At 35.8% G+C, this 24,546-nt stretch overlaps 1 protein-coding gene across 2 annotated transcripts; it reads left to right on the forward strand.

Annotated features, from left to right (window-relative positions):
- Positions 1 to 723: 723 nt before the first annotated feature.
- On the forward strand, positions 724 to 23,513 carry LOC128989967 (cullin-2-like). Of its 2 annotated transcripts, XM_054412143.1 has the most exons (17): positions 724 to 945; positions 6,168 to 6,314; positions 7,143 to 7,343; positions 8,903 to 9,009; positions 10,467 to 10,648; positions 11,492 to 11,542; positions 13,198 to 13,364; positions 14,308 to 14,464; positions 15,507 to 15,581; positions 15,926 to 16,096; positions 16,333 to 16,548; positions 17,083 to 17,229; positions 17,509 to 17,586; positions 18,233 to 18,299; positions 18,830 to 19,029; positions 21,328 to 21,543; positions 22,347 to 23,513. In XM_054412143.1, the coding sequence occupies exons 2-17, from the start codon at positions 6,196 to 6,198 to the stop codon at positions 22,473 to 22,475; spliced, it is 2,283 nt and encodes a 760-aa protein (XP_054268118.1). In that variant the 5' UTR covers positions 724 to 945; positions 6,168 to 6,195; the 3' UTR covers positions 22,476 to 23,513. The 2 variants fall into 2 exon arrangements, with proteins under 2 accessions (XP_054268118.1, XP_054268119.1); XM_054412144.1 differs by lacking the exon at positions 11,492 to 11,542.
- The last annotated feature ends 1,033 nt before the right edge of the window (positions 23,514 to 24,546 follow it).

Here is a 24,546-nt window from a genome sequence, read left to right on the forward strand (position 1 = left end):
AACAAGTTTGTGACAAACCTTTCTCAAGCATTTTTTGTTACCTACCTGGGTAGTTTGTTGGCAACTCTTAAGAGCATAGCCTAGACGAAATCTATGCAACAGTGTCGGTCAGGGTCAAGCAAGGATAAAGACAGAGAAGTAACATCATAGACAAAAAGAATTAAATATAGACCGTCAGCTGTGCTGCGGTTAGGTTCTGGTGCACACCACTGGAAGGCTCATATAGTTACGGCGCACGCACAACGTAACTACGTGGCGCTCCCAGCGGTGTGCGCCAGAAACGAATGTAACCATGGTAACTGCAGCAGGGCTCACAGCCAATATTTAATTCATTTGTCTATTGTTACACACAAAGGATACATGCTTTTGGGTACCATTGAATGCATCATCGGTTTTTTTACTTCTCTGTGAGTCAGGTGTTCGCTTTGCTCAATTGGCTGTATAGTACAACAACAATTCCTTCATTGATTTACACTCCATGATTAATTCTTTTTCTTAAAAAAGCTTGTTTATTATTCACAGATCTTTGGAAAATTCAGATCGTCCTGTCTACATTATTTTTCGAGCGTTCTGAACCAATGCCAGCATGATTATTAACTTTGATGTTGAATGCTGACAATCATGCTTTGGCTTTGACCTATTTTGTTTATAAGTCTATGACCTGGACTATCGGTCGGACACCACCACCACTGACTGACTGGCTACAGTACACACACACATAACACACACACACACAGCAAAGATTTATTCTGTCTGTTCAGCGTTCTGTTCTGTTCTGCTGATTGCTTGCTGAACTGGTTAGTTGTTATGGCGTTCTGAAAAATAATTAATCCTAGAATCGAAAGATCAGCTTTGTTTTAATCTTCGGAGGAAATTTACTCCATCGTTTGAAAGGTTGATTTGCCTTAAAATTACAATTACGCCACTTTGATTACGGATTTCTCTGTAAGTAATTAATTATCCAATAAAATGTAAATAAATCGCTTCGCAATATTTTTCCAGGTCGCAAGGTTACTATCATAATGACTTGTAGGCTAGGATGATATAGCAGTTTATGTTTTATCTAAGCTTTCTTCTCAACAATTAATTCTTATTTTTCCAACTTTAAGAATTAGGCCTAGCCTAAGTTAACTTATCTTTTGAGTTTGGGTTTAAGTTAAATATTAGGCCTATTTGACTCCTTGACTAGGCCTAGGTAGGGATTGAATTAGATTTAAGTCACGATTTAAGTTAGGCCTAGGCATAAAATTAACGCTTTTAGTAGAAAGTTAAATTACCTAGCCCATAAATTGATATTAGTGTTCCTTCCACATCATATTAGGCCTATCTACTAGAATAAGGCTAAGCTAGTGGGGCTATTAGCCTAGCCTATGTTATCGTAATTTTACTGTATTGAAAGTCTTAGCAAACATAAGATTTGATTCTTGCTAAGTTACTTAAGGTCTCAAACTCAATTTTTGATGAGTTTGCGAGAGGATCTTCTGATTTTCAAAGTAGGTACTGAGTCCTAAGTTAAGTTAAACAAATGCCTTAAACACAAGCCCTTTAATAAGGCTTAGGGCCTCTCGCCCACGATTAGATTTCGGTCGTGCGACACTGTGGGACCGACCACATTCCAATATGTTAACACGTAGAGTGCGGCCGTTCCCGATCGGGTACGGCGCTTGGCCCCCGTACGGTGCGTCCGTACCCCATCGGGAACGCTCGGTAATGCTTTTTGTATATCTTCGTTTTTGCTCTAGCGTCGGCCGAAAGCGGACCTATACGACGTTAGCGTGTAGTATGTGACTTTCATTTTGTTGTGGTGTAGGTTGGTAGTAAATTTCCCCGTAAAATCCCCGTCTGGCAATCTCAAAAGTCTTCTTTTTGTCCCGTCATTTTCCCTCCATTTGGCAATACGATTCCAATGGGACCGGCTACGTTCCAAGCAGTGCTGCTATCTGTGAGTGTTTAGCGAACTACATCGACTCTCGTTGTAAAGCAGGACATCCCCTCACGTTATTTGCTATTCGTCAGACCAAAATTGAAAAGGCCAATCACACGCGGCAATCGGGTTTACTCGACGCTGAGGGCTGCGCCGCACTGGGGATACGCCCGCTATTTGACGTGCCGCAGCGAACGTGTTAAAATAGTGAACCATTGGATCTTAGGCTATGAGTGTTCGCCCACTGTACGACAGACCTACAACAAACTGTCATCATGCAGTCGTCCACTGCTACTGTAATTCAAGACCCGACTGTCGTGCTCGCAGTGGCATACACGATCTAATGGGCACTTGCCCACACTATTTTTTGTCGGATGTCGTGCTTTCTCCCTAGTAGTCCTAGTTCTCGCTGCGCATTCTATCTGTGCACTTTGCACACTGCGTTTGTTTTTCAGAGTGAATATAGTGCCAATTGTGAGTCATAATGGCATCATAGATGAATTGGCTTGTGGATCAAAAACAGCAACTGAAGTGATAATTTACAATGATGTTTTAATGGGCACAGTTTCTTTACTGGGCTATGGTAATATCGATTGAAACTATCAACTCGATTAGTCTTCAATTAATTTTCTCATCAGCAAGTTTGTTTAGTTACCTAGGTTAGGATATGGCTGTATGACAGTTTCATTTTATAATTGATATAAAAATACCGCTTATTTTAATCAAAATTAGCATAGCCCAGCTAAGAAACTGTGCCATTTTATACTACCTTAGCTCAACATATTAAGTTTCCAATGTATATTATTCTTCCGACATTAAAACATTATGTATCAAGTTATGCATTTACATATCTTATTTATCTTTTACAACGAAAATTAAGGTAAGTTATGCCAACTTTCATATTATACGGAGGCCACCCTTTTACAGCATGCTGCGGTGGTTAAGTTAGGTTCGGTTATCATAAATATGTTTGTTGGACTTTCCTCGTTTTGTTATGATCAAACAATACCAGATGAGTCATACTTTCGCCTGCCAAATTCCCTCCAAGTAGGCTAAGGTCAGGTTATTGACCGGAGCGCTCGCATCACCTGTCACTGCACCTGTATCTGGGTCAGTGTCCTGAGTGGTGACTCATCTGGTATTGTTCGATTCACAACGAAACTAAGAAAGTCCTAACTTAAGTTACAAACATATTTATGATACCCAACCACACTAAGAAGGGTTTGATTTATGGGGAGAACAATAAACTATACGAGTTATAGAGAGTTCTATTGTCAACTTTTGACTTTTCCATTTTCAACTGCCGCGATCACTTCTTTTCCACAATCAAAAGGGATTTGTATTTGCTTAGGTTTCATGATAAAACATCAAATATCTGATTTAGCTTCGGCCACGGTTCCACACAACAAAAGGTTTCAACAAAACAGAACTTAGCGAACTACAAAACTAAGCTTAAAACTCATGCACTGCACATGTTGAGTAGTCTTGTCACCGCTGGCGCTTTCCAGTGGCGCTCGACGAGTATAGCCTACTCGCTTGTCAAAGCGCCGTTTACAAACTATTGTTCCAATGCGAGGTCAGCCACTGCCGTGAGACGTTATTTCGCTTGCCGCTATTGTGCCAGTGTTATACTTCAATCTGGTATAATTCGTTTTCATATCCAAATATTTTATCGAAGGTAGGGATTTTTATTTTTAGTGTGCGTTTTAGGCTTGGATCTAATTACATGCAATAGAATAATGATAAATGAATATACTGTAGCCTAAACTCAAACTTGTGCTTGACCGCAAACACAATCAACCAGACAATAACTACTGCTCTAACTTAAACATCAAAACGCCCAAAACTACCATGGGAACAGGATGTAGGCTACAGTTTCCTGTTATATCAGGAAGGGATCCCTGACTTCGAATTATAGAATGTTTTGCTAACAAAACTTAGAATTAAGGCCTACTGTGTTTTCCAAATTGACCTTACGTCTATTTGAACTTATAAATACAGAGTGTATCTAAATTTGTGGTAAAAATTTGAGATATTGAGGGATTTTCTACGGACTGAGCTTTGATTTTAAATTATTGAACGTTTCGGTTTATTGAGTGTTTGAATTACCAAGAGTGGACTGTACTATTAAATTGGTAGGATTTAATGTATTTTTGTATAGGATTTACAGTAGAACCCCTCCTATCCGACCATGACAGGACTGGGCCAAAAGGTCGGATATCGGGAGGAGTATATCTTGCAGTCTCGGTGACAATGGTCCAATCGTCTTCTGCAATCGCTGTAACACCTTTGAGCATATGGAATCATTGCAACATCAGTAATTGTTTCCCGCGATCGTGTCAACACTTGTGAGGATATCCTACGGTCACGGCAACATCGGTAATCGTCCTCTGTGATCGCGGCAACACTCGTGAAGATATATCTGTTGTAACGGCAAAATTGGTAATCGTCACCACAACACTCGTGAGGATATATTGCAGTCACGACACCTATGCCTAATCGTCTTCCGCGATTGTGGCAACATCGGCAATTGTCTTCTGTGTGGGTAGACTAACTAAACCCATGATATCTCCAAGATTTTTTTAATTTTCCTGAAATGTTGATAAGTTAATAATGATTTCCTAAAAAAAAAACTTAAATTTTAAAATTAAATTTTCTTAAAATTGACCTGAACGATTTTGACTTAAATGTTATAGTCCTTTTGTCTCTAAACAAGATGGTATAACCCATTGCTGTAAAAATTACCGTTTACAAGCTATTGCAACTTGTGTGGTTTTCCCTAGTGGTTAACCCTACCATATAAAAATTAAATAATGGAAAAATCAGATTTTGAAATCAAAAGCATTTTTGAAATCGTAACCTTCAAAAGAAATTCTTTTTCGTACGAATTGGTTTTGCTTGCCAGGGGTTAATTTCCAGGGGAGTTAAATTCCAACCGGAAGCTAATTTATTGGATTGTGACGGTACTGTCGGCCTCGGATAGCTAATCCAATTAAGTATGTCCAGGGTTAGTAGTACTGTAATAAAATAGTATTTAGTTTTAAAATATGGGCTCAGATATGGCCGTTAAAGCATCAGCTTTCAGTAAATGTCACATTCATCACTGCCCGGGTTATCCCTTAATTTAAACAAATTAGTAATTTGGACTAATTGGCGTTAATTTTGTGAGTGAAACACTGGTCGTAACTAACTAAAATTGTTGACTTGGAAAATAAAACAAATCTCTATTTAATGGAGATACCATGTTTCACTTTTGGAATTAACCAACGATACTTAAAATAACCAAATCGATTGTCGCGGGTCCACGAGCTATTTCGCCCTGGCCTAACTTAATATTCAACGATACCAGGGTTGTTCCACCACTGGCTCACTTACCGGGCTATTCCGCCCTCGACCTATCGTTTCGCAATATACGCAGGTCCGAGAGCTATTCCGCTTCTCGGCCTAACCCTAGTATTCGTCGCTACCAGGGTTATTCCACCACTGGTTTAATTACCGGGTTATTCCGCCCTCGCCCTACTAGGGAGATGTTTTTAGCTATTCGCCCAGCGCTCAAGTGACTGTGCCTTGTCCTGCGCCGCTTTTATAGGGGTCGCGACGCAAGCGCAGTGCGTGGCCGCTCGGTCACCCTGCGTGGGCCATTTGAAATCGTATGTACGCTGGTTTTCTGATCTTGTAATATTTGTACCATTACAGGTTTTATAATTTGATTCGTCCTGATGAAACTAACAACTGTGAAAAGATATGTTTAATTCCACTGTTAATTTGTTCAAATCATGTTGTGCAAACCAAAAGTTTGTGGGCAGAATTTTACCCCCCTTGGCTGTGACGTCAGTTTTGTTCTGGGGTAAAATTCCAGCAAAGGCGATTTCACTGCCCGCAAACTTATCTAGCCTATATCTAACTAGCATTTTATCTGATAATGTATCGCAGGTTTTCTGTGGAGCTGTACCCTTCCTCGCTAATAATTTGTTCACTTTAATTTTTCGATTGATTTTCTCAGGGATCCTCTCTATCATCAGCAAGTTGAGCTAATAGTTGATCAACCCAAAGCTCAAAAGTAAGTTTTCAAAATAGCCGATTCAGAAATTAATACAGTTTTAAGAGGCCTAGTGTAGCATATATTTTGTTGATGATCTTTATTTATATTCAATTTCAATGCCAACAAAAGTGTAGAATAAGGTAATCGTGAGTGAGTTAAACTGTGGAAAGTTGTTACATCTGAGTTACAAATGTTTTGTAGGTTGTAATTTTCATGTTTTGATGAGAAAATGTCCCTCAAGCCAAAGAAGGTTGATTTTAACGAAACATGGGATGTACTGCAGGAAACAGTCAAGGGAGTAATTACTTTGGGAAACGTTCCTCGCTCTATTTGGAATGATCGATTCAGGTAAGATTTTAAGACAATTTTAAATCATTGGCCTTTTATGAAGCTTTTAAACAATGAATTAAATGTTTTGATCCGGAGCTAGGAAAGTATTAGTTCACAATGCGCCAAGAAAAAGTTAATTCATTTCCAAAAAGAATAACACAGGAATAAATAAACCTGACATCTTTATGTTTGCTACTTTATTTATGACGGCAAGTAGTGAAGATTGAATATGAAATAATCTAGGCCTATTGATGGTATTTACAGAAATTTAAAATATATTTCCCAATTTTATAGTTTTCTAAATAAGTTTTAGATCTATACACAACTTATTTTTTACATTTTCTTTGACACTTTTTAACTTTAATTGGAAATTAGTGTGTATTAAGCAAAGATTGTATTTGATAGTTTTCTGCCAAAATTGCTATTAAAATTGTAAATTGTGTGTTAAAATTTAATTAATCTCAGTCTAGTTATGATATGTAGGCCTAATGTATTATTATCATTACTACCATTTCAAATTATTAAATAAAATGGGAACGCAACTGGCCTTCTTCAGAATTCATAATGATGACTTCTGAAGAAGCCTCTGAAAGAGGCAAAATATCAAGTATTATTATGTGTGTATTTTATGTGTTTTTTGACTCGTCTGCAACCTTTCATCAGGTGAGTTAGCTGTGTTCTCCCCATCCTATATATTTATTCAATCCAAGCTAAATGCTTTTTCCTAAAAACAAAACCATTAAACTGGTGACCTTTAGCCCTGCTGATTGTTGTTTGTGAACAACAAACAATAATATTGATCAATTTTAATCTAAACCCGATATGAAGTAAAATGGATTGTTGCAGTGATGTCTACTCCCTCTGTGTTGCTTACCCGGAACCATTAGCCGATCGATTGTACGCAGAAACCAAGCAGTATCTAGACAACCATGTCAAGTCTCTGCTGGAGAAGGTAAAAGAAAACGGAGACTCTGGTCTGTTGAGAAACTACAACCAGGCGTGGGACGAATACAGCCAAGGAATCAATTATCTACATAGATTGTATTTGTAAGTTGAATTGTACAATTGCATTCATAGAAGAGATAAATATAGCTCTTAGAGATGATTAAGGGTGTTGTGCAGTACCTATCAGTGATGGTCTAAACCAGAATTTCCAAATTTTGTGGTTTTGAGGTTGGGTTTTGCCTCTTTACTATACAGTCAAAATCAAATTGTATGTTTCAATTTGGATTGTACGACATTCAGATGATAAAAAATTTTATTTTTGAATTTTTATTGAAATACAGGACATTTTAATAAAAAAAATAGCCACGTGGAGCTGAGCTTTTATTATTGTGATCACAGAACTCTGCGCTTTTGACAGGATTGTAGAGGACAACAATTTTTTGTGACTGGTAGACAATGATGATGTCTACACAAACTACCCAAGAGGCCTGTTCATGATTTTGCCGCGATCACATAGGATGTTGATGATAATGTTTCCCTGATGACGGGAGACGATGATAATGTCTACATAACCGCGGGATATGTTTAGGACTTTGCTGCAACCTTTTTCCTTCCTTAAGAACAATTCTTAATTGTAGTCTTAGGTTTTTAAAAATTACTTTCTATAAGTGATTGGGATAATCAGCGATTTGAATAAGTAAAGTTTGGATCTACTAAATGTGTATTTTTTTATACAATAAACTCCTTTGGTATGGTACATTAAATCTCAACTTACATGTTTTATCTAGCTAACTGCCAACACTACTTAAAAACTTGTTTTAGCAGAGACAGATCTTGTAGGCCTTATTGCTCTTTAGCAATTACATACAAACAACAATTAAGACAGTGGGAAATCCAAGAGGATTCAATTACACCCGCCCCCGCGAGAATCCGAGAACCAAAAAATTAATGATGTGATGTGTTATAGATTTAAATTTCAAAAATCATCATGTTCTTGTCCTAGATTGTCTAAAAACGAGTTTTCAGTTTAAATGCTCAAAAATTTCCCGATTACCCCTTGTGCTTATGTGTTCCATACCCCCCCCTGAAGGTTACCCTCATAATCCAACTTGCCTCTCTCCCCCCCCCAGGGAAATCATTTTTATATTGAATATATGCAGCTACTTTAATACTTTTCAATGAAATTGCTGCCATACAAAGTACCTAGGTATTTTAATCCAAGTATGAATGGAGGTGAGTGTAGGATGAGTGGCGCGATCTTGTAGTCTTGTTAGTGACTAAGGCCGACATATTCCTTAGACACAGATGTTAACTAATAGCCATTAATTAATAGCACATCATTACCGAGAAGACTGCGTTTGTTGAGAGATCTAGAAAATAACTTATTTATGAGTTCCCAAAAAAGAAAAAAGCTTAGTAGTTCAAATTAGTGTTTACAAACAACAACAATATTACATTTGTTGGTAAAAAATCAGTATGTTAGGTTTACATCATAATTGTTTTGTCATTTTAAACAAGTGTGGGTGTTATACTAACTTTGCTTTTGGAAGTATTATAACTTATAAACACAACTGATAAAAGTATTTTCAAATGTTGTAGTCCATCTTAGCTACATACTGTTCCTTTAAGATTGATTTAATACTTCATAATTTGCCTAACAGATATTTAAATCAACAACACATCAAAAAGCAAAAATTAACCGAAGCAGAAATAATTTATGGCAATGCCATTGTGGATTCTCAGGAGCAGATGGAAATTGGGGAACTAGGTGAGTAAAAGTGATGTTTCTGCCCAATATGTGTTTATGCATTTATTGTTATCTGTGGTGGGTCTCAAGTCTCACTTGATGTTTTAATTTACTTGTATTAGTGTATTCTTGGTACCACCTATAGAACATTCTTTTTTAAACCACCTCACTAAGGCTAAATTATACTAGGACGCTAGCATCCCAATTAAAGCCGAAAATGACATGATTTGTTTTAATACTTTAATACTTTTCTTTTAAATGGCGACCATACAAAGGTAGGTATTTTAAGCCAAGTATGAATGGAGATGAGTGTATGATGAGTGGCGCGATCTTGTAGTCTTGTTAGTGACTAAGGCTGACATATTCCTTAGACACAGCTGTTAATTAATAGCCCATACAGCTTAATTTTGAGCGTTTTGGGATGCTAGCCTCTCGGACTGCTACATTATTTTCAATACGTTTCATATTTTTCTGCTGACTCAGACCATTAGATCGTCAAACTGCGTGTGCGTGTACATATCGAAAGAGAGCGTTTCAGATGCTAGCCGCCTAGTATAATGCGCTGCATTTGAACCAATGCCCCACAACCGATTTTGTGCATCCCGGGAGACAAAAAGCGACCGGCTGCTCGAATTTCAGCATCCCAGCTAGAATGCAAAAAATTAAGCGTCCAGTGGCAGTTTTAGCATCCGACGCTGCCATCCCTAGTCTAATGACCCCCCATTTGATTAAATGCTTCGCTAGCCTTGCACGTGCCAGCTCCCTAGAATAATTGTATCCAAAATGAACCTCTATAAATATCAGCTTGTAACTTTTAATTTTAATAGGTAAGGCCATCTTGTCCATTGTTAAATTGTTTATGGTGGTGGTCCTAAAATATGATACATTTCTCTCTCAACTTTGTCTCTTAGAATCCAAATTGGTGGCCTTAATGAAGTGGATGAAGCATTTTTCATGCACCAAGGAACATGCTTAGTGCTCATGCAGATCGTTGACTTTGATAGGCCTATCCTGGTCGACTGAATCAAAAGCACTCTGGCCTAATCCTTGTGGAAAAAACTGTGACAATCATTGTCTTCGGGTTTTGGCATGATTTTTGTTTAATTTGCTTCCGCCAAATATTGTCCTTACTGTTCTGGCCAAATACCTTTTGTCTGTCATAGCAACATTATCCTGGGAGCACTTACCAGGGCTCATTACATTTTGAGTATTGTGCAGCATGTTTGCCAAACATCCGAGGCTCTTGCATTTTGATTAACAATCTGGCCAATTCTTTATCCTGGATATTTCACCCAAATGTAATCTCATATTTTTTTGCCCTAATTATTACTTCTGTGCTTTTTCAACTTCTCTGCTGCTCTGGTGAAAAGCATGTCAGTCTTAACATCTAAGCCTAATTAAAAATGACAGTCCTCTAAGAAGCTGTGTTTAATACATTTTCTATTTTTCAAAATTTTCTGACTATTATGTTTTTTAAGGTCTTGAAATATGGAAACGTAATATGATTGAACCGCTGCAAGAGAGCCTTGTCAAGCTGTTGTTGGATGGTATACACCAAGATCGGCTCGGCAGCGGCCAGCACAACAACAATGACGTGATCCGAGGAGTCATCCAGTCTTTCGTCAGTGTTCAAGAATACAAGAAGAAGGGCAATCTAGAGGTAGGCCAGTCAGAATAAAGTTAGGGAATGTCATTTTGTCTTTGCTTAGTCAACCAATAGAAAAATTTATTAATTTATGGTGCTTCATTGATTTAATACTGAATCCTAGTATTATCTTAGCATTGCTGTATGTATGACAGTAGAACTCATTTTTAGAATAGTTGAGTAAATTAATAGAATAGTTCTTCCGATTAATAGAATAGTTCTTCGGATTAATGTACCGGTATATTGCTTTGTATTGTCCATGGTTTAATTTTATGGTTTCGTAAATTGCCCTTAATTTTTTTTTCTTTTATGTATTAAATCATATTAACCTCTTGGCATACCGAAATTGCACTTCCTGTTTACATACAGGAGTTCCTATTTTCTATGGCTCTCTTAGTGATTGGAAGACAATTCACAATGCTCTATATACCTGTCTATTTCATTTGATCATAAAAAAATACAGTCACCGAATTTTGAAACAAAACATAACCTCAAAACTCTCACTTGTTGTTTACCATATTTTTGTTTTCCAAAACCGGTTAAGCATCCAAAGAAAATAAAAATACTTGCAATAACTGTTGCAGCTGTAAAAAGAAAAAAATATTGACCCCAACAAGTGCTGCGATCCCTCGGAATAATGTTGAACTAGTAGCAATGTCCCAGAGCGGAACAGTTCCATCTAAGATTGCCGGAGTGGATTAGTGGTAGGACGGAAATGTTCTGTCCAAGTATGCCAGTTGGTTACATGTAGTGTCTCCTTACTTCTTACCTAACCACAACTGCTTTAACCTGCCTGGTGTTGATTGAGTCAATCAAATTGTTCAAAAAGCCACTTTTCAAGCTTAGCCATATTTACAGATCTGCCGCTGTGTATTTAGCTGTCCAGCTAAGCTAAGGTGTTGGCGAGTTGTAAGTTTTTGGGGAGGTTTTCAAAACTGTCTACTGGGTGTTCCTTAGTTTGTCCAGGTCCAAATTTCGTGTGTGGTAATTCTAGTGTAGTTCCAGTTATGTTGTAGTTTACCTGCATTGCTGATCAGTTTTCAAAATCAAGTTCCTAACTCATGGACTATTCATATTCATTGGCAGTTCGGAAATAAACTATAAAATAGTGTTAATCATATTTAGGGATGCGTCAATTCTTGATACCGATTCTCGATACCATCGATACTTGGCAGTTGGTATTGGTATCGAGAATCGATCGTCAAAAGTCGATTCTGACACTGATACCCGTCATGACTATGTGACCGTAAAATTACTGCTATTGCCGCAAACGTGCAAGTCAACGACGATGATGACGTTTCTGTGACCGCGTAAGACGATGATGATGATGTTTTCGTGACCGCTGGTGTCAATGATGATGTCAGCCACGGGTGATGTTAAATTAGTTTGCCGCCATCAAGCAAGACAACGATGATGTCTCTACACGTCCGCAGGAGATGTTCATGATTTTTCTGCGACTGGGAAAGATAGTGACGATTTTTCCTTAATTGAGGAAGATATTTTGGATTTTGCAGTGATATCAGAAGACGAAGATGACCGCTGTTGATGATCTTGATATTACCTCAAGTTTTTGTTGACTGAAAATGCCAGGCTAGCACACCTCTAAAATATAATTTTCTTGTTAGATCTACATTGTTCTTTAATATGGTAGTTTTACAATGTGTTTAGATGGGTTCAAACTTAAATTGGCTTGTTGGAATGTATCATTGCAGCATACATTTTTTCTTTACTTGAAAAACACCCCATTACCTCAAAAATATTTTAAAGATAGGACGTAAAGACAAGGGTTGGTGTAAAACCAATCCATTCAGAAAATTTTTTAAAACAATAAATAAATGGCATGGTATCGAGAATTGATTTTTCAGGTCGACACATTGCTAATCATATTGATCTATATTACCACATTTTTGTTATTGTTATTTCATCCCCAATGCTCCTGTATTTGAATGTTGTATAATTGTTATTTTTAGTAGGCCCTACATATTATTGTAATGTCGTAAATATGGTCCATTTTGTAGTTATATTCAAAATGAAGTTTGTTTTGTTTAAGTAAGTCTTCTAGTTTATGATTTTCAATCTTTTGTATTAGTGTCTTTGTTACATCTGTGTATCAACTGATAAGTAATATTTTAGAGGTGATTGAGAGATTAATGTGAATTTTATGGCATGTAGTTTGTTTAGGCCTACTAAATATATTGAGTCACGCCTAATGCATACAAATTTACACTTATCTATGCATATTTAATTGAACAAAAACTGTTGAAGGTTATTCATGACATGTGCTGAAACCTCTGGAGGGAGTCAAGTGTAGATCTACTATGCTTGTCTTTTTGGCTGACCTATTTTTGTTAATACTCTAAAACACTGAAACTGATCAATGACTGAAAGGTCAAAATAACAAGGTAAAGCAAATAGAGATGCTTAGGCATACAGTATACATTGTTTTCTGCAATTTTATCCAGAGGATGTATTAAAGAAATAAACAAATTTGAAAACTAAATTAATGATATCAGTAATGGAACTCAAATAAGTCATTGACAATACAGTATTTATTTTGATTGCAGTTGTATGAAAAGATATTCGAGGATCCTTTCCTGTCGGCCAGCGGTGAATATTATAAGCGTCTTGCGGCCAAATTCCTACAAGAGAGTGATGTGTCGCAGTACATGGAGAAGGTGATGCAGTGTTTAGAGGATGAGACTAGACGATCCCATAGGTTCCTACACTACAGGTAACTGGAAAACGTCCCTATCCCTATTGTTTATATGTTATGCATAAAAATCTGTTGAATGCATAGGAAAGTTTATGTCAATTACTTAAAAAACTTGGCATACAACAACGGGTATCTTACCTAATTTGTTGCTCTTGCCAAAGATCTTGTTCGTTGTAGTTGTGGGAGTATGGTGGCACATTTAAATGTCATCGAGTTTGTTGCTGGGATTAATGATTTGTATTGACTTTTGTGACTTAAATTCCAGAGGGGAATTATATTGTTTTCTCAGGAAAGCTGGTCCTACTCCTAGAACCCCAACTCATATTTCTTCTCCGGAGTGCTCAGAAAGAGCCGATAAAATCCAGGGGTCCATACGAAAGCTGGTCCATGGTTTTAACTAAATAATAAATAATTACTATGTTAAATTAATTATTATTTTGGTCGTAAAATGGTGTCGATTCTGTAGAAGTGAATGAACCTAGGCTTTAGTTTCTTTGCACAAAGCCCCCACTAACAAGGCCATGGCACTATTAAGTCCAATGGCTAACACATAGACCTAGATGTAAGCTATATTCAATGTAAATGGATTTAAGTCCTGTTATTTGGTTACTCACTTTACATTTTTACACCCCTTAAATTTTGGTACCTCACAATTTAATGTAGGTTCAGAAATATGCCTTGAATTAGTAACAAAAACAAACCATATATTCTTCTGATGGTTATTAATAAGGAAAATATTTATCAATTCCAAAGACTTGTGATAGTAAAATAAAGGAACTTTGAATCTCAAATCTGAATACAAATTTGAAAAAATAAAATGTTCATCTTCCACAAAAGCAAACATATGCAAAATCCCCGTCCCTATAAACATTGAAATTATTTCAAATCCCGCTGAAGGAAACAAGTGAATTCCCGAGAATTGGTGAGTTTGAGTTGTTACAGTGTGGTGCTTGTGTTACAGTTCATACAGTAAGGTGAGGTCGAGGTGTGAGTTACACATGGTGGCAGATCATCTGAGCTTCCTACACGGAGAGTGTGAGGCTATGGTTCAACAGGAGAGGTGCAAGGATCTAGCCAACATGTACCCACTGTTGCGATCTGTACCTAGCGGAGTACAGGTGAGCTTACTCTCCCTTGAAGCTTAACTTGCTTTCTCTGTACAGTAGAACTCCTACTATCCAAACTATAATTGCTGACTATTAAAATTGCTTATAGAAAAGAAAGAATTTAAAAAATCTATAAGTACTCTAATAATATTATTGTTATAAAAGAAGACAGGAGTAGTGATCACAGCAAAATCCTCCCACGGTTGTGTAGACGTCATCATTGTCTCCCTCAGTCATAGAAACATCATCATTGTCTTTTGTGGTTGGGCAAAATCGTGAACAACTTCAACGGTCATGTAGATATTATCATTGCCTTCTGTGGTCACGGAAACATCTTCATCGTATTTAGTAATCGGGAAAAATCTTATAATATTTTGGTTTAATCAGTTATTCATTGATTTGCCTTAAAGCACAAATAATACATCAAATAACACTTTAAATAATATAATTACACTTACAGTAGACTCCCTCTTATCCGGACACCTTTTAACCGGACTACACTCGGCGGAAATTACATCTCTTTAACCGGACAATTTTTATTAGCACATTGGTTTAACCGGACTAGATCGGTAGGAAGTGGGTGGTTCTGAAACGACCGTTCTCGTGGGAAAAATTTGAGACCAGTGATCACGTGTCTAAATACAATGCTCTCCTAAATTTAAGTCGAATATCACAGTAAATGGTCCGTTTTAACAAGTTTTTGGGGACGTCGATTTAACTGGAAAAACTGTTATCCGGCCTCGGTCCCGAGGAGTCCGGATAAGAGGGAGTCTACTGTATACTGATTACTCACAAGACGGTAAAAACATATAACAGATGGTAAGTGGACATTCCACCTATTGTATCTGATGATGATTGGAGTGTCAAATCAAAATCGATCACCATTTACTAACTTTTATATGTATTTACCGTCTTGTGAGTAATCAGTGTCAGTGTAAAAAATAAATATACTATTACAAGTGTTATTTGACGTAATTGTTGTGCTTTCAGGTAATTTAATAACATGTACGATGCTGATGAAGAAGTCATTCATTGATTTGCTTGTGTCTTTCAGGTACTTATAGCTCATGTGATGAACCATATCAAACAGCAGGGTTTGGAGGCAGTCACTGGACTCAGAGGTGATAATGTGAGTATTCAATTCTAAATAACTCTAAATAGCTACTAAATTGGATTGACAGCACCTGTCGAAAGCAGTGGGTACTTCTCTGTTGTGTACATCTTGCCGTGCCGTGCTGTATGCAGCTCTTCTCTATGGGGCATGGCAAGGCGAGGCGAGGCGAAGATGTTTGGCCGTGTTGTGCTGTATTAAGTATGCGGCCGGCCTTACTTTCCCTTGACTTATTCAAATGGTTGGGGAAGCACAGCTGACTGACTTGTGGAAGGAAACCGTATTTATTTTCTATGTTTGTAAAGAACTACTCAAAAAATAGTTTTGTGACACTTGTTCATTGATACTATTGCATGTTTCAGGTTCACTCCCAGTTTGTAGAGAGTATGCTCAGTGTACACAAGAAGTACAAGGCTTTGATACAGGAAGTGTTCTCCAACGATCAAAGTTTCCTGGGAGCCTTGGACAAGGCTTGCTCTTCAGTGATAAACTTCAGACCAAACCCGAAACAACCCTGCAGGTCTCCTGAACTGGTGAGTGAAACAGAGTTAAAAAACTAAGACTAAACCAATGTTTTATTTCTATTTTAACACTTGATAAAAATTTAAAGAGAGAATATTTTATACCAATTTCACTACCTAAGTCATTCCAGGATTCAATTTTGGTACATAGTAATTATTTTTCTAGCTTCTAGGGCTTTAACAGCTAAGTAAGTTAGTTAGGGTTTTAAATAACATTAATTTTTATGTTAACGATATTTATTTTTCAGCTTGCAAAATACTGCGACATGCTGCTGAAGAAATCGTCCAAAGGAATGTCAGAAAACGAAATTGATGAGAAATTAGCTCAGTCCATAACAATTTTCAAGTACATCGATGACAAAGATGTATTTCAGAAGTTCTACTCTCGAATGTTAGCCAAACGACTGATTCACCAACAAAGTCAGTCTATGGATGCTGAAGAGGCAATGATTAACCGTCTGAAGGTGAGATAAATAATCTACCACCAATTATAAAACAGGTTTACGTTCAGTTATTTAACTTCTTGATCAGCATCGTACGTGTTGTTAAATTTATGGAAAGTAAATAAAGAAACGTCTTATAACACTTAGAACATATATTCACTGTTACTTATACTGTTACTCACAAGACAGTAAATATACAAAAAAGGTGGTAAGTGGTCCACCTATATAAGCGTAAATATATGTTTTAAGTGTTATAAGACGTTTCTTTATTTACTTTCCGTTCAGTTAATGTAGAGAGCATTTTGTGTTGTTTACAATTACAGTTGTAAAACATACCCTAAAAAACATTTCAGACTGAACATCCACACACTCGCTTAAGACTAACATAGTACACATACCAATAGGCAGGCTTTAGGCTACTTAAGATATTACAATGAGAGGAGAAACGCACATCCAAAGTCAATGATATTGATATTAGATACCCTTAAGATTAACTATTCAGATTATGATTGCATTTGTTGTGGGTCTATATTTATTTCAACTGTTGGTTTTCAGCAAGCTTGCGGCTACGAATTTACCAACAAACTGCACAGAATGTTCACAGACATTTCTGTGTCTACAGATTTGAACAACAAATTCAGCGCTTTTCTTAAGAAAGACAACATTGATCTGGGGATCAATTTTTCAATATACGTTCTTCAGGTAAGCTACAGAATACTAGTGGTAAAATTAGGTTAGGTCGATTTGTGAGGGAACGCGGCAAAAGGGAACTGGTACCTCTCTTTCAGAAAGATAAAAATATTGGCATAAATAAATACTAATTACATTAAATAGGTTACAGTTCCGGCACCTCATTTTTTACAAATCGACCAACGACTTTGACTATCTGAAAATTGAGTTTCTTGAGAAGAATTGTAATTAATTAAACAAACTGTTTTACTTAATTCGTCCAAAACCATTAAAACTATTTCCTATTTTCAGGCAGGTGCTTGGCCTCTAGGTCAAACGACTGTTACATCTTTTGCAGTTCCTCAAGAATTAGAAAAATCTGTACAAATGGTAAGAATCGTCAGTAAATTATTAAGCTACAATACACTGGAATTAAAATGTATGGAAAAACTATTTTCCATTGACGATTTCCTTATCACCTACATTGCTGGCTGGTGAAAACAATGTATTGAAAAAAGGGATATTATTGGTACGAAAAAGTATATATTGGTAGGGCCTACTTAGTATAAGCTAATATTCTAACAAGAACTCTCTCTTCCTTAGTTGAAAATGCTGTCAGTGACAGTGAAATATTATGTTTTGTATTTGGAAAACATATTTTTGATTGGATAAATTTCTTAAAATAAAATATATATTCTTGGCAAACAGAGGTTCATACTTAGTATTACCATTGTATTACTATTATCAGAACTTGGAACTGAAAACAAAAGTTTACTACGGTACTGTTGAACTAATAATGAGAAAAATAACTTTAAAAATGTAATTTATTGTCACACATTTGGCCCTCTCTAAAAGATCTAGTAAAAACACGACATATCAAACACAACATATTTCTTGTAATATGGAACTGAAATCTGCCTGCATTAATATTGGCCTTGTTAAAACCAATACCGCATACTTTGCTGATTCCCCAATAAGTAGATAGATAGATATCAGAGTTATTTATGTCATTGACTTACTGTTTTGTTTCTTCTAGTTTGAAAACTTTTACCACAATCATTTTAGCGGCAGAAAATTAACATGGTTACACCATTTATGTCAAGGTAAGTTATGGTATTACTGTATTGCTATTGTCAAAAGTTGTAATATTCCTACTTCATATTTACTACATGATAATCACATGAAAAGACACATTGAGGTTATTCATCTTTTTCAAATGTTGAACATGGTGTAGCTCCCAAATGAGTCCAAGAAAAAATGTCAAACTAGTGAAAATCTTAAGATTGAATTAATTTTTTTTTTTTAACTAAATGAAGATTTTCTAATAACTTATGGGATTATTCGGAACATCTCTGTTGAGATTTTATAATATTAACTTTTTTGATCCAACATAAGCGAAGTATAATCGTGAGCATAGCTAAAGACAAAATGATAATTTAAATTTCAATAATTAACTGAAAATATTTACCATCGTGATGGAAAATGTCCACAATAAACCTTTGAACAACATTAACTCACCATCACCAACAATGAATTTCAAACAAAGAACAGAAAATAATTATAAGTACCGGTATTCACTTTGTGTTAGGAAATATTTCCGCCCCTAACTCAAATTATAAAACTGTTTTCACAGGTGAGCTGAAGTTAGGGTACCTTAAAAAGACGTACATTGTTACGATGCAGACATTTCAAATGGCTGTGTTGTTGTTGTTTGAGAACTGTGATTCACTGAGTTGTGGCGAAGTGCAGCAGACTCTCCAACTCAATTCTGAACAGTTCAGCAAACACATCTCCAGCCTAGTGGAATGCAAACTGCTCTCTGCCAGTTCTGAGGTAGGTTGAGTTTGACCATACCTTGCAAATAAATAAATATTTCTTTATTGTCACATAATGTTTTGTACTACATGTAGCATAGCTAAAAAAAACAGGTGACGTCAAATTATGTAATAATAATAGTAAATATAAATATGAATAGCTTAAATGAAAGATTAATGTAATAATTAAACAATCCACAATGTCTTGTAAAAATTTAATTACAATAAAAGCAGATAAGTGGAAAGTTTAAGATTAAAATAATCACAGAATCGAGCTGTCCATTAAAAATTCATTAATGCTATAATAAGTTTTACCTAGTAAAAAGTTGTCAAGGCTGCTTTTAAAAGAATTAGTATTTATTAATATTTTTAATTCTGGGTCTAAATAATTTTCCCCGTGTAGGAAGGTGTTTTTCCAACACTAAAGATCAGTAGATTTCCTCAACTCAGACTAGGAGTAGGATTACTCTATCGGTATAGGAGAAAATGAGCACAGGAGTGGAGTAGGAGTAGTAAGACTTGGATGATCCAGCCCATGAGTTGAGCTAACTGCTTGAATTGCTCTGTGGAAAGGAAAATTATAAGAATTGCTAGGATCGCCACTGCACAGGAATAGTGCAAACAGTTGGATCTTGCACAGAAATAAAACAAACTGCTTTTAGATGGTGCTAGCATAGGAAAAGTAAACTGCATGGGCTGCTTGAGCACGGGGTGGAATTAAATGCTTGGATTGCTTAGCTCAGAGAAAAGCTGCTTCAACACGAGAGTGAAGTAGAACCGATTGTACCGCTGTAGTACAAATCATTCATTTATTTATTTATTATTATTTTATGGCCAGCATTGGACCACTTAAGTCAATATAATGGTTAGATTCTTTTTAAATTCTGTCTCTTCTACTTGTCCGCCCAATACTTCTTCATTCTTTCCGACCATTGTTTTCTTTCTTCTTCCAAAACCACTCTTCCTTGTCTCTGATTGTTTGCTCCTATTGGCAGGATGATATTTTTGTCTTAGAGTACTGCAAGCGCCTCTGACTTATTTTCCAAATCTTCTAATGATATTTTTAACCTTCTCATGTCCTCCTTAATCTCTGTAATCCACCTAAAGTCACTCTTGCTATTCCACAACTTGTCAATTATTTTCTTGCTTATTCTATTTTCCGGTGTCCTTAAAAGATGTCCAATGAATGAAATTCTTTTCTTTTTAATTATACTTGTCAATGGCTCAATTTCCTTTTATACAGTTTTATTAGAGGCCAGTCTCCAAACTCCATCTTTTTGATATTTTTTGTTTATACATGTTCTGATGGTTCTTCTTTATATTTTTACTATTTTATCTATTGCTACAGTGTTAGTTGTTTTAAATAATATAGTTTCACTTGCATATGTTATTTGTGGAAGTATAACTGCTTTGTAGTGTTTCAATTTTGTTGCTATTGATAGGCATTTTAGTAATATGTTGCATTCTGATCAATTTATTAATTCTATTTTGCCATGATGGATTTTCTTTAAGATTGTATGTTATAACTTCACCTAAGTATTTGAAATTTTCTACAATTTTGATGCAATGTTCTCCAATTTTGATTTTGTTAGCCAATGGTGGTTTTGTTAACATTATTTCAGTTTTCTCAAAAGCAATTTTTAGACCTATGCTCTGGGCTATTTCCTGAAGTGATTTTATTTGTTGCTTGGTTTCTTGGATGTTATTAGCTAGAAGAGCCAGATCGTCAGCAAATCCTAAACAGTAACTTTATGTAATCTTTTTTTGTTCCAACAGTAATATTTTTATTATTTTGTAAAGTAATTATTTTGTTTTAAGCCATTCCCTCATAATGTATTCAAGTGCACAGTTAAAAAGAAGTGGTGAAAGGCCATCTCCCTGTCTCAAACCAGTTTTGACCAGGAAAGGTTCTGATATTTCTCCTCTAAATTTAATTTTATTGAAGGTATTTGTCAAGGTAAGTTCTATAAGTTTTATTAATTTTGGGTGGAGTCCGAAATGTCTGAGAATCTTTAACAATGATGGTCTATGGATGGAATCGTAAGCTTTCTTAAAATCTACAAATGTTATTGAAAGAAGTTTGTTTCGTTTTCTGTATCAGTAGTACAAATCATTATCAATAATTAAACTCGTAATAACTAACTCATTACTGTATTAATAACTAGAAAATAAACCTCTACTAAACTAGAACACTTGGGGATCTTATGATTTATTTTTAAATGATTTATTTAAACTCCAGATAGAATTTTCTCTACAAGCATTTTTCCAAATGTGATTATTAGGTTTTGAAAAATAAAAACAACCTTCATCCCAACAGAAACTCCAAGGAGACACAACACTGACGCTGAACTTGGACTACAGTAACAAGCGGACTCGGCTGCGTATCACGACTGCGCTGCAGAAGGAATCTCCCCAGGAGTTGGAGCAGACAGTGACTGCGGTAGACGAGGACAGGAAACTGTACCTGCAGGCGGCCATCGTCAGGATCATGAAGTCTAGGAAGGTCCTGAGGCATAATGCACTCATCCAGGAGGTAACATAATTAATATAAAGTATTTTCTTACCTTGCACAATATCCTTCGATTTCCTAAACTTCATGTTTTGTGGCGGCTGTAACATCTTCAAGTTTATCTTCTTCTTTAAATCGTCATACACGTACTTAAAATTGAATATGTACGAAACACATTGCCGTAGACACATTAAACAACAAAAACAGTACATTTATTAGCCAGACTAGTATCGCGGTGCGTGATTATGTTTGGCAGGGCAATATTTAACCCAATTACGAGTTGAGATGAATGTGGGACAAGTGAGATGCTTTAGAATCTTTGTAAGTTTACAGACTAAGATCAGCTGTGTTTTTAGCCAGGACCATTAAAAGTCCTTAGTTTGGTATCCTTCTTCAAACATGTTTACTGTTTTTATTAATTAATCAAAAGAGTTTTGGGACGTTTGATAATATTAAAAAAACTTTTCTATGCAATGTGTGGAACATCCCTTCGGACTTTCTGTTGCTTAATATTGGATGGAACTACCATTTTCGCTGCTGTGATCGGTGTCGTCTTGATAAAAGTACACTGATAACAACACTACCAATGTTAATTTGCGGCATGATCCAGGGCCACATTTACGTCGGTGCTACACTAAACTGCTAGTGAAGCCACGGTACATGTGACGCTGCAGATTGTACAGTAGTTCGTACTCTGCTGCTAGTGGAGCCATTAACTGTCGCGTGTAGAGCACGACTATTTACAGCAAGTGGAGCCGCAGCCTGACTGAGTGGAGATTTGGAGCTTTTTAATTTGACTTGCAATTAATATCCACACTTTGTTGCAGGTGCTGAGTCAGCCAAAAGCCTTCGCTCCTGCAATTAGCATGATCAAAAAATGCATTGAAGCTCTTATAGATAAACAGTACATTGAGAGAACCCCCAACTCTTCAGACGAGTACAGTTATGTTGCGTAACCTAACAAGACAAAACCGCCTTTCTTATTTATTTTGTTTTGTATATTATTCCAAATTTTATGCTCAAAGTGAATATTTATGGATATATTGTACGATTAAGCGTTCAACCGACTCATAAGCCAATTTTCTACCTTGGTTTATGAGGATATGCAAGTGTATATATGTTATCGACAAATTTATTTTTTTATTTTTTATGTTGGCACGGATTTATACCAAATACCATCCTACAACATAATCTATACTTCACAGATCTTGTACTAGTCATTGTTTAATTTTTGTTGGTGTTAGCTTCTATACGAATTGCATACTAATGAATTTTTTTTTTAGCATAAAGTAGTTTGCTTTGGTAAATTACGTAATTAATATTGATGATTCTCGCTTTTTAATTATGTTCTGAAATATGTATGTTTTATTGATCATGGTGATAAATTAACTTTACAAATAATATAGGAAAGGATGACAAAACATTCTGCGGTATGACTATTTTCAAGATATTTGACCCACTCTCATTAAAGAAATTTATCTTTAGTCTACAGTTTCACCTGTTGAATATCAACCATCCTTCAATCAGTAATAAATTATCTATTATTTAATTTTTATGTTTTTAAACTTACTTATGTTCAGTTTTCCCACTTGTAGTTGAATTTAGATGAAATCTTAAACGATGTATTTTGCATAATGTTCTGTGATAGATCAGCAATACATTGTTTTTTCTTGTGAAGTTAATTTTCGGTTATTACTTTTCAAGTACAATACTCTTGAATGAGGCTGTTAAGAGGGCAACTGAAGATCGAACATTTGGGTTATCGCTAATTTTACATTGCAGTAAGGAAATCACATAATACTGCTTCACTCTCATAACAATTTCCAGAATTACACTAGTATACTAGTAAAACGTTTTGCTAGTTATAACTCGTTGCTGGAATGTTTACCAGAAAGAATCAATGCTTTCTTATCAGTCCTTACCATGAGGTGAATGCATGAAGATGTGGAATTTTTATAAATATTGTATGTAAATAAAGTTTTAAAACACTCAAATTGGTGTTTATTGTTTCCTTATCATATTATCTATCATAGTGGCGTCCCCATCTTAACTAATTGATAATTGATAATTGATAATTGATACTACCCTGTGTACTTGACTTTCAATTAGTCTATGTAATCAAATTAGGTTAATGCATAATATGGTCACTAATTGGTCTGGAATACCTAATTTATTGGTAGATTTAACCATTAGGGTTGAAGTGTTGAAGAGAAAGTTTCTTCATGTTGCTAGTCATAAAAAAAGTAGACCTTTCTGTACCATAATCTGTGCAAGGAAGCCCACTTTGTCGGGTGACTGTAGTAAAAAAAATAGACCTACAAGTTAAGTTTAGACTGTTTTACACATTGGTACAAAATGTCTTCTTCACTAAGCAATCTATAGACATTAGACAATCTAGTCTAGTAAAACAGCTAAATAGGCAAACAACTATATTTTAACATTAACAATTTTCCTCTAACCTCATATTGAATATTTTGGTGACTATGAATAGAAGCTTTGACTGTATCCAATAGTCAGAAGTCATTTCATGTCCAGTCCATTATGCAATAAATACCTCTGCCGCAACAAACCTATAACCTAAAGTAATAACATAAGTAATAAGAATAACATCGCACCCAAATTAAAGTTTACTTTAGAAACAGAGTCAAACAATAGAATAAATTTCCTAGACCTCACAGTCACGAAGAATAACAGCAAATTTGATTATAGTATTTACAGAAAACCAACCACTTCAGCTCAAACAATTCACTCCACTTCTTACCATCCGTTTTCGCAAAAAATAGCAGCCTACAACTCCATGATCCACAGAATGTTAACTGTTCCATTAAGCCCCGATAATTATAACAAAGAATGCTCATTAATAAAGTATATCGCATCAGCCAATGGGTATAAACACGATTTGGTAGACAGATTAATTAGCAAATATAAGAACAAAAGAAAACAAGATATTAAACCAGATAAGAGTGAGAGAAAATATGTTTGCGTGGAGTACAGCCACTCTGTAGAAAACAGCCTTAAAAAAGAACT

Source organism: Macrosteles quadrilineatus, unplaced genomic scaffold (genome assembly GCF_028750875.1).
Source record: "Macrosteles quadrilineatus isolate MER2022 unplaced genomic scaffold, UCM_ALF_1.0 Scaffold_3__2_contigs__length_128488019, whole genome shotgun sequence".
In the NCBI taxonomy this organism is placed as follows: Eukaryota; Metazoa; Arthropoda; class Insecta; order Hemiptera; family Cicadellidae; genus Macrosteles; species Macrosteles quadrilineatus.

Coding starts and splice junctions, on each gene's coding strand:
- LOC128989967 (XM_054412143.1), top strand. CDS start 6,196: ATGTCCCTCAAGCCAAAGAAGGTTGATTTTAACGAAACATGGGATGTA. Junction 11,543..13,197: donor AGCTAAGGTGTTGGCGAGTT/GTAAGTTTTTGG, acceptor TTTTGATTGCAG/TTGTATGAAAAGATATTCGA. Junction 16,097..16,332: donor CCTGCAGGTCTCCTGAACTG/GTGAGTGAAACA, acceptor TTTATTTTTCAG/CTTGCAAAATACTGCGACAT.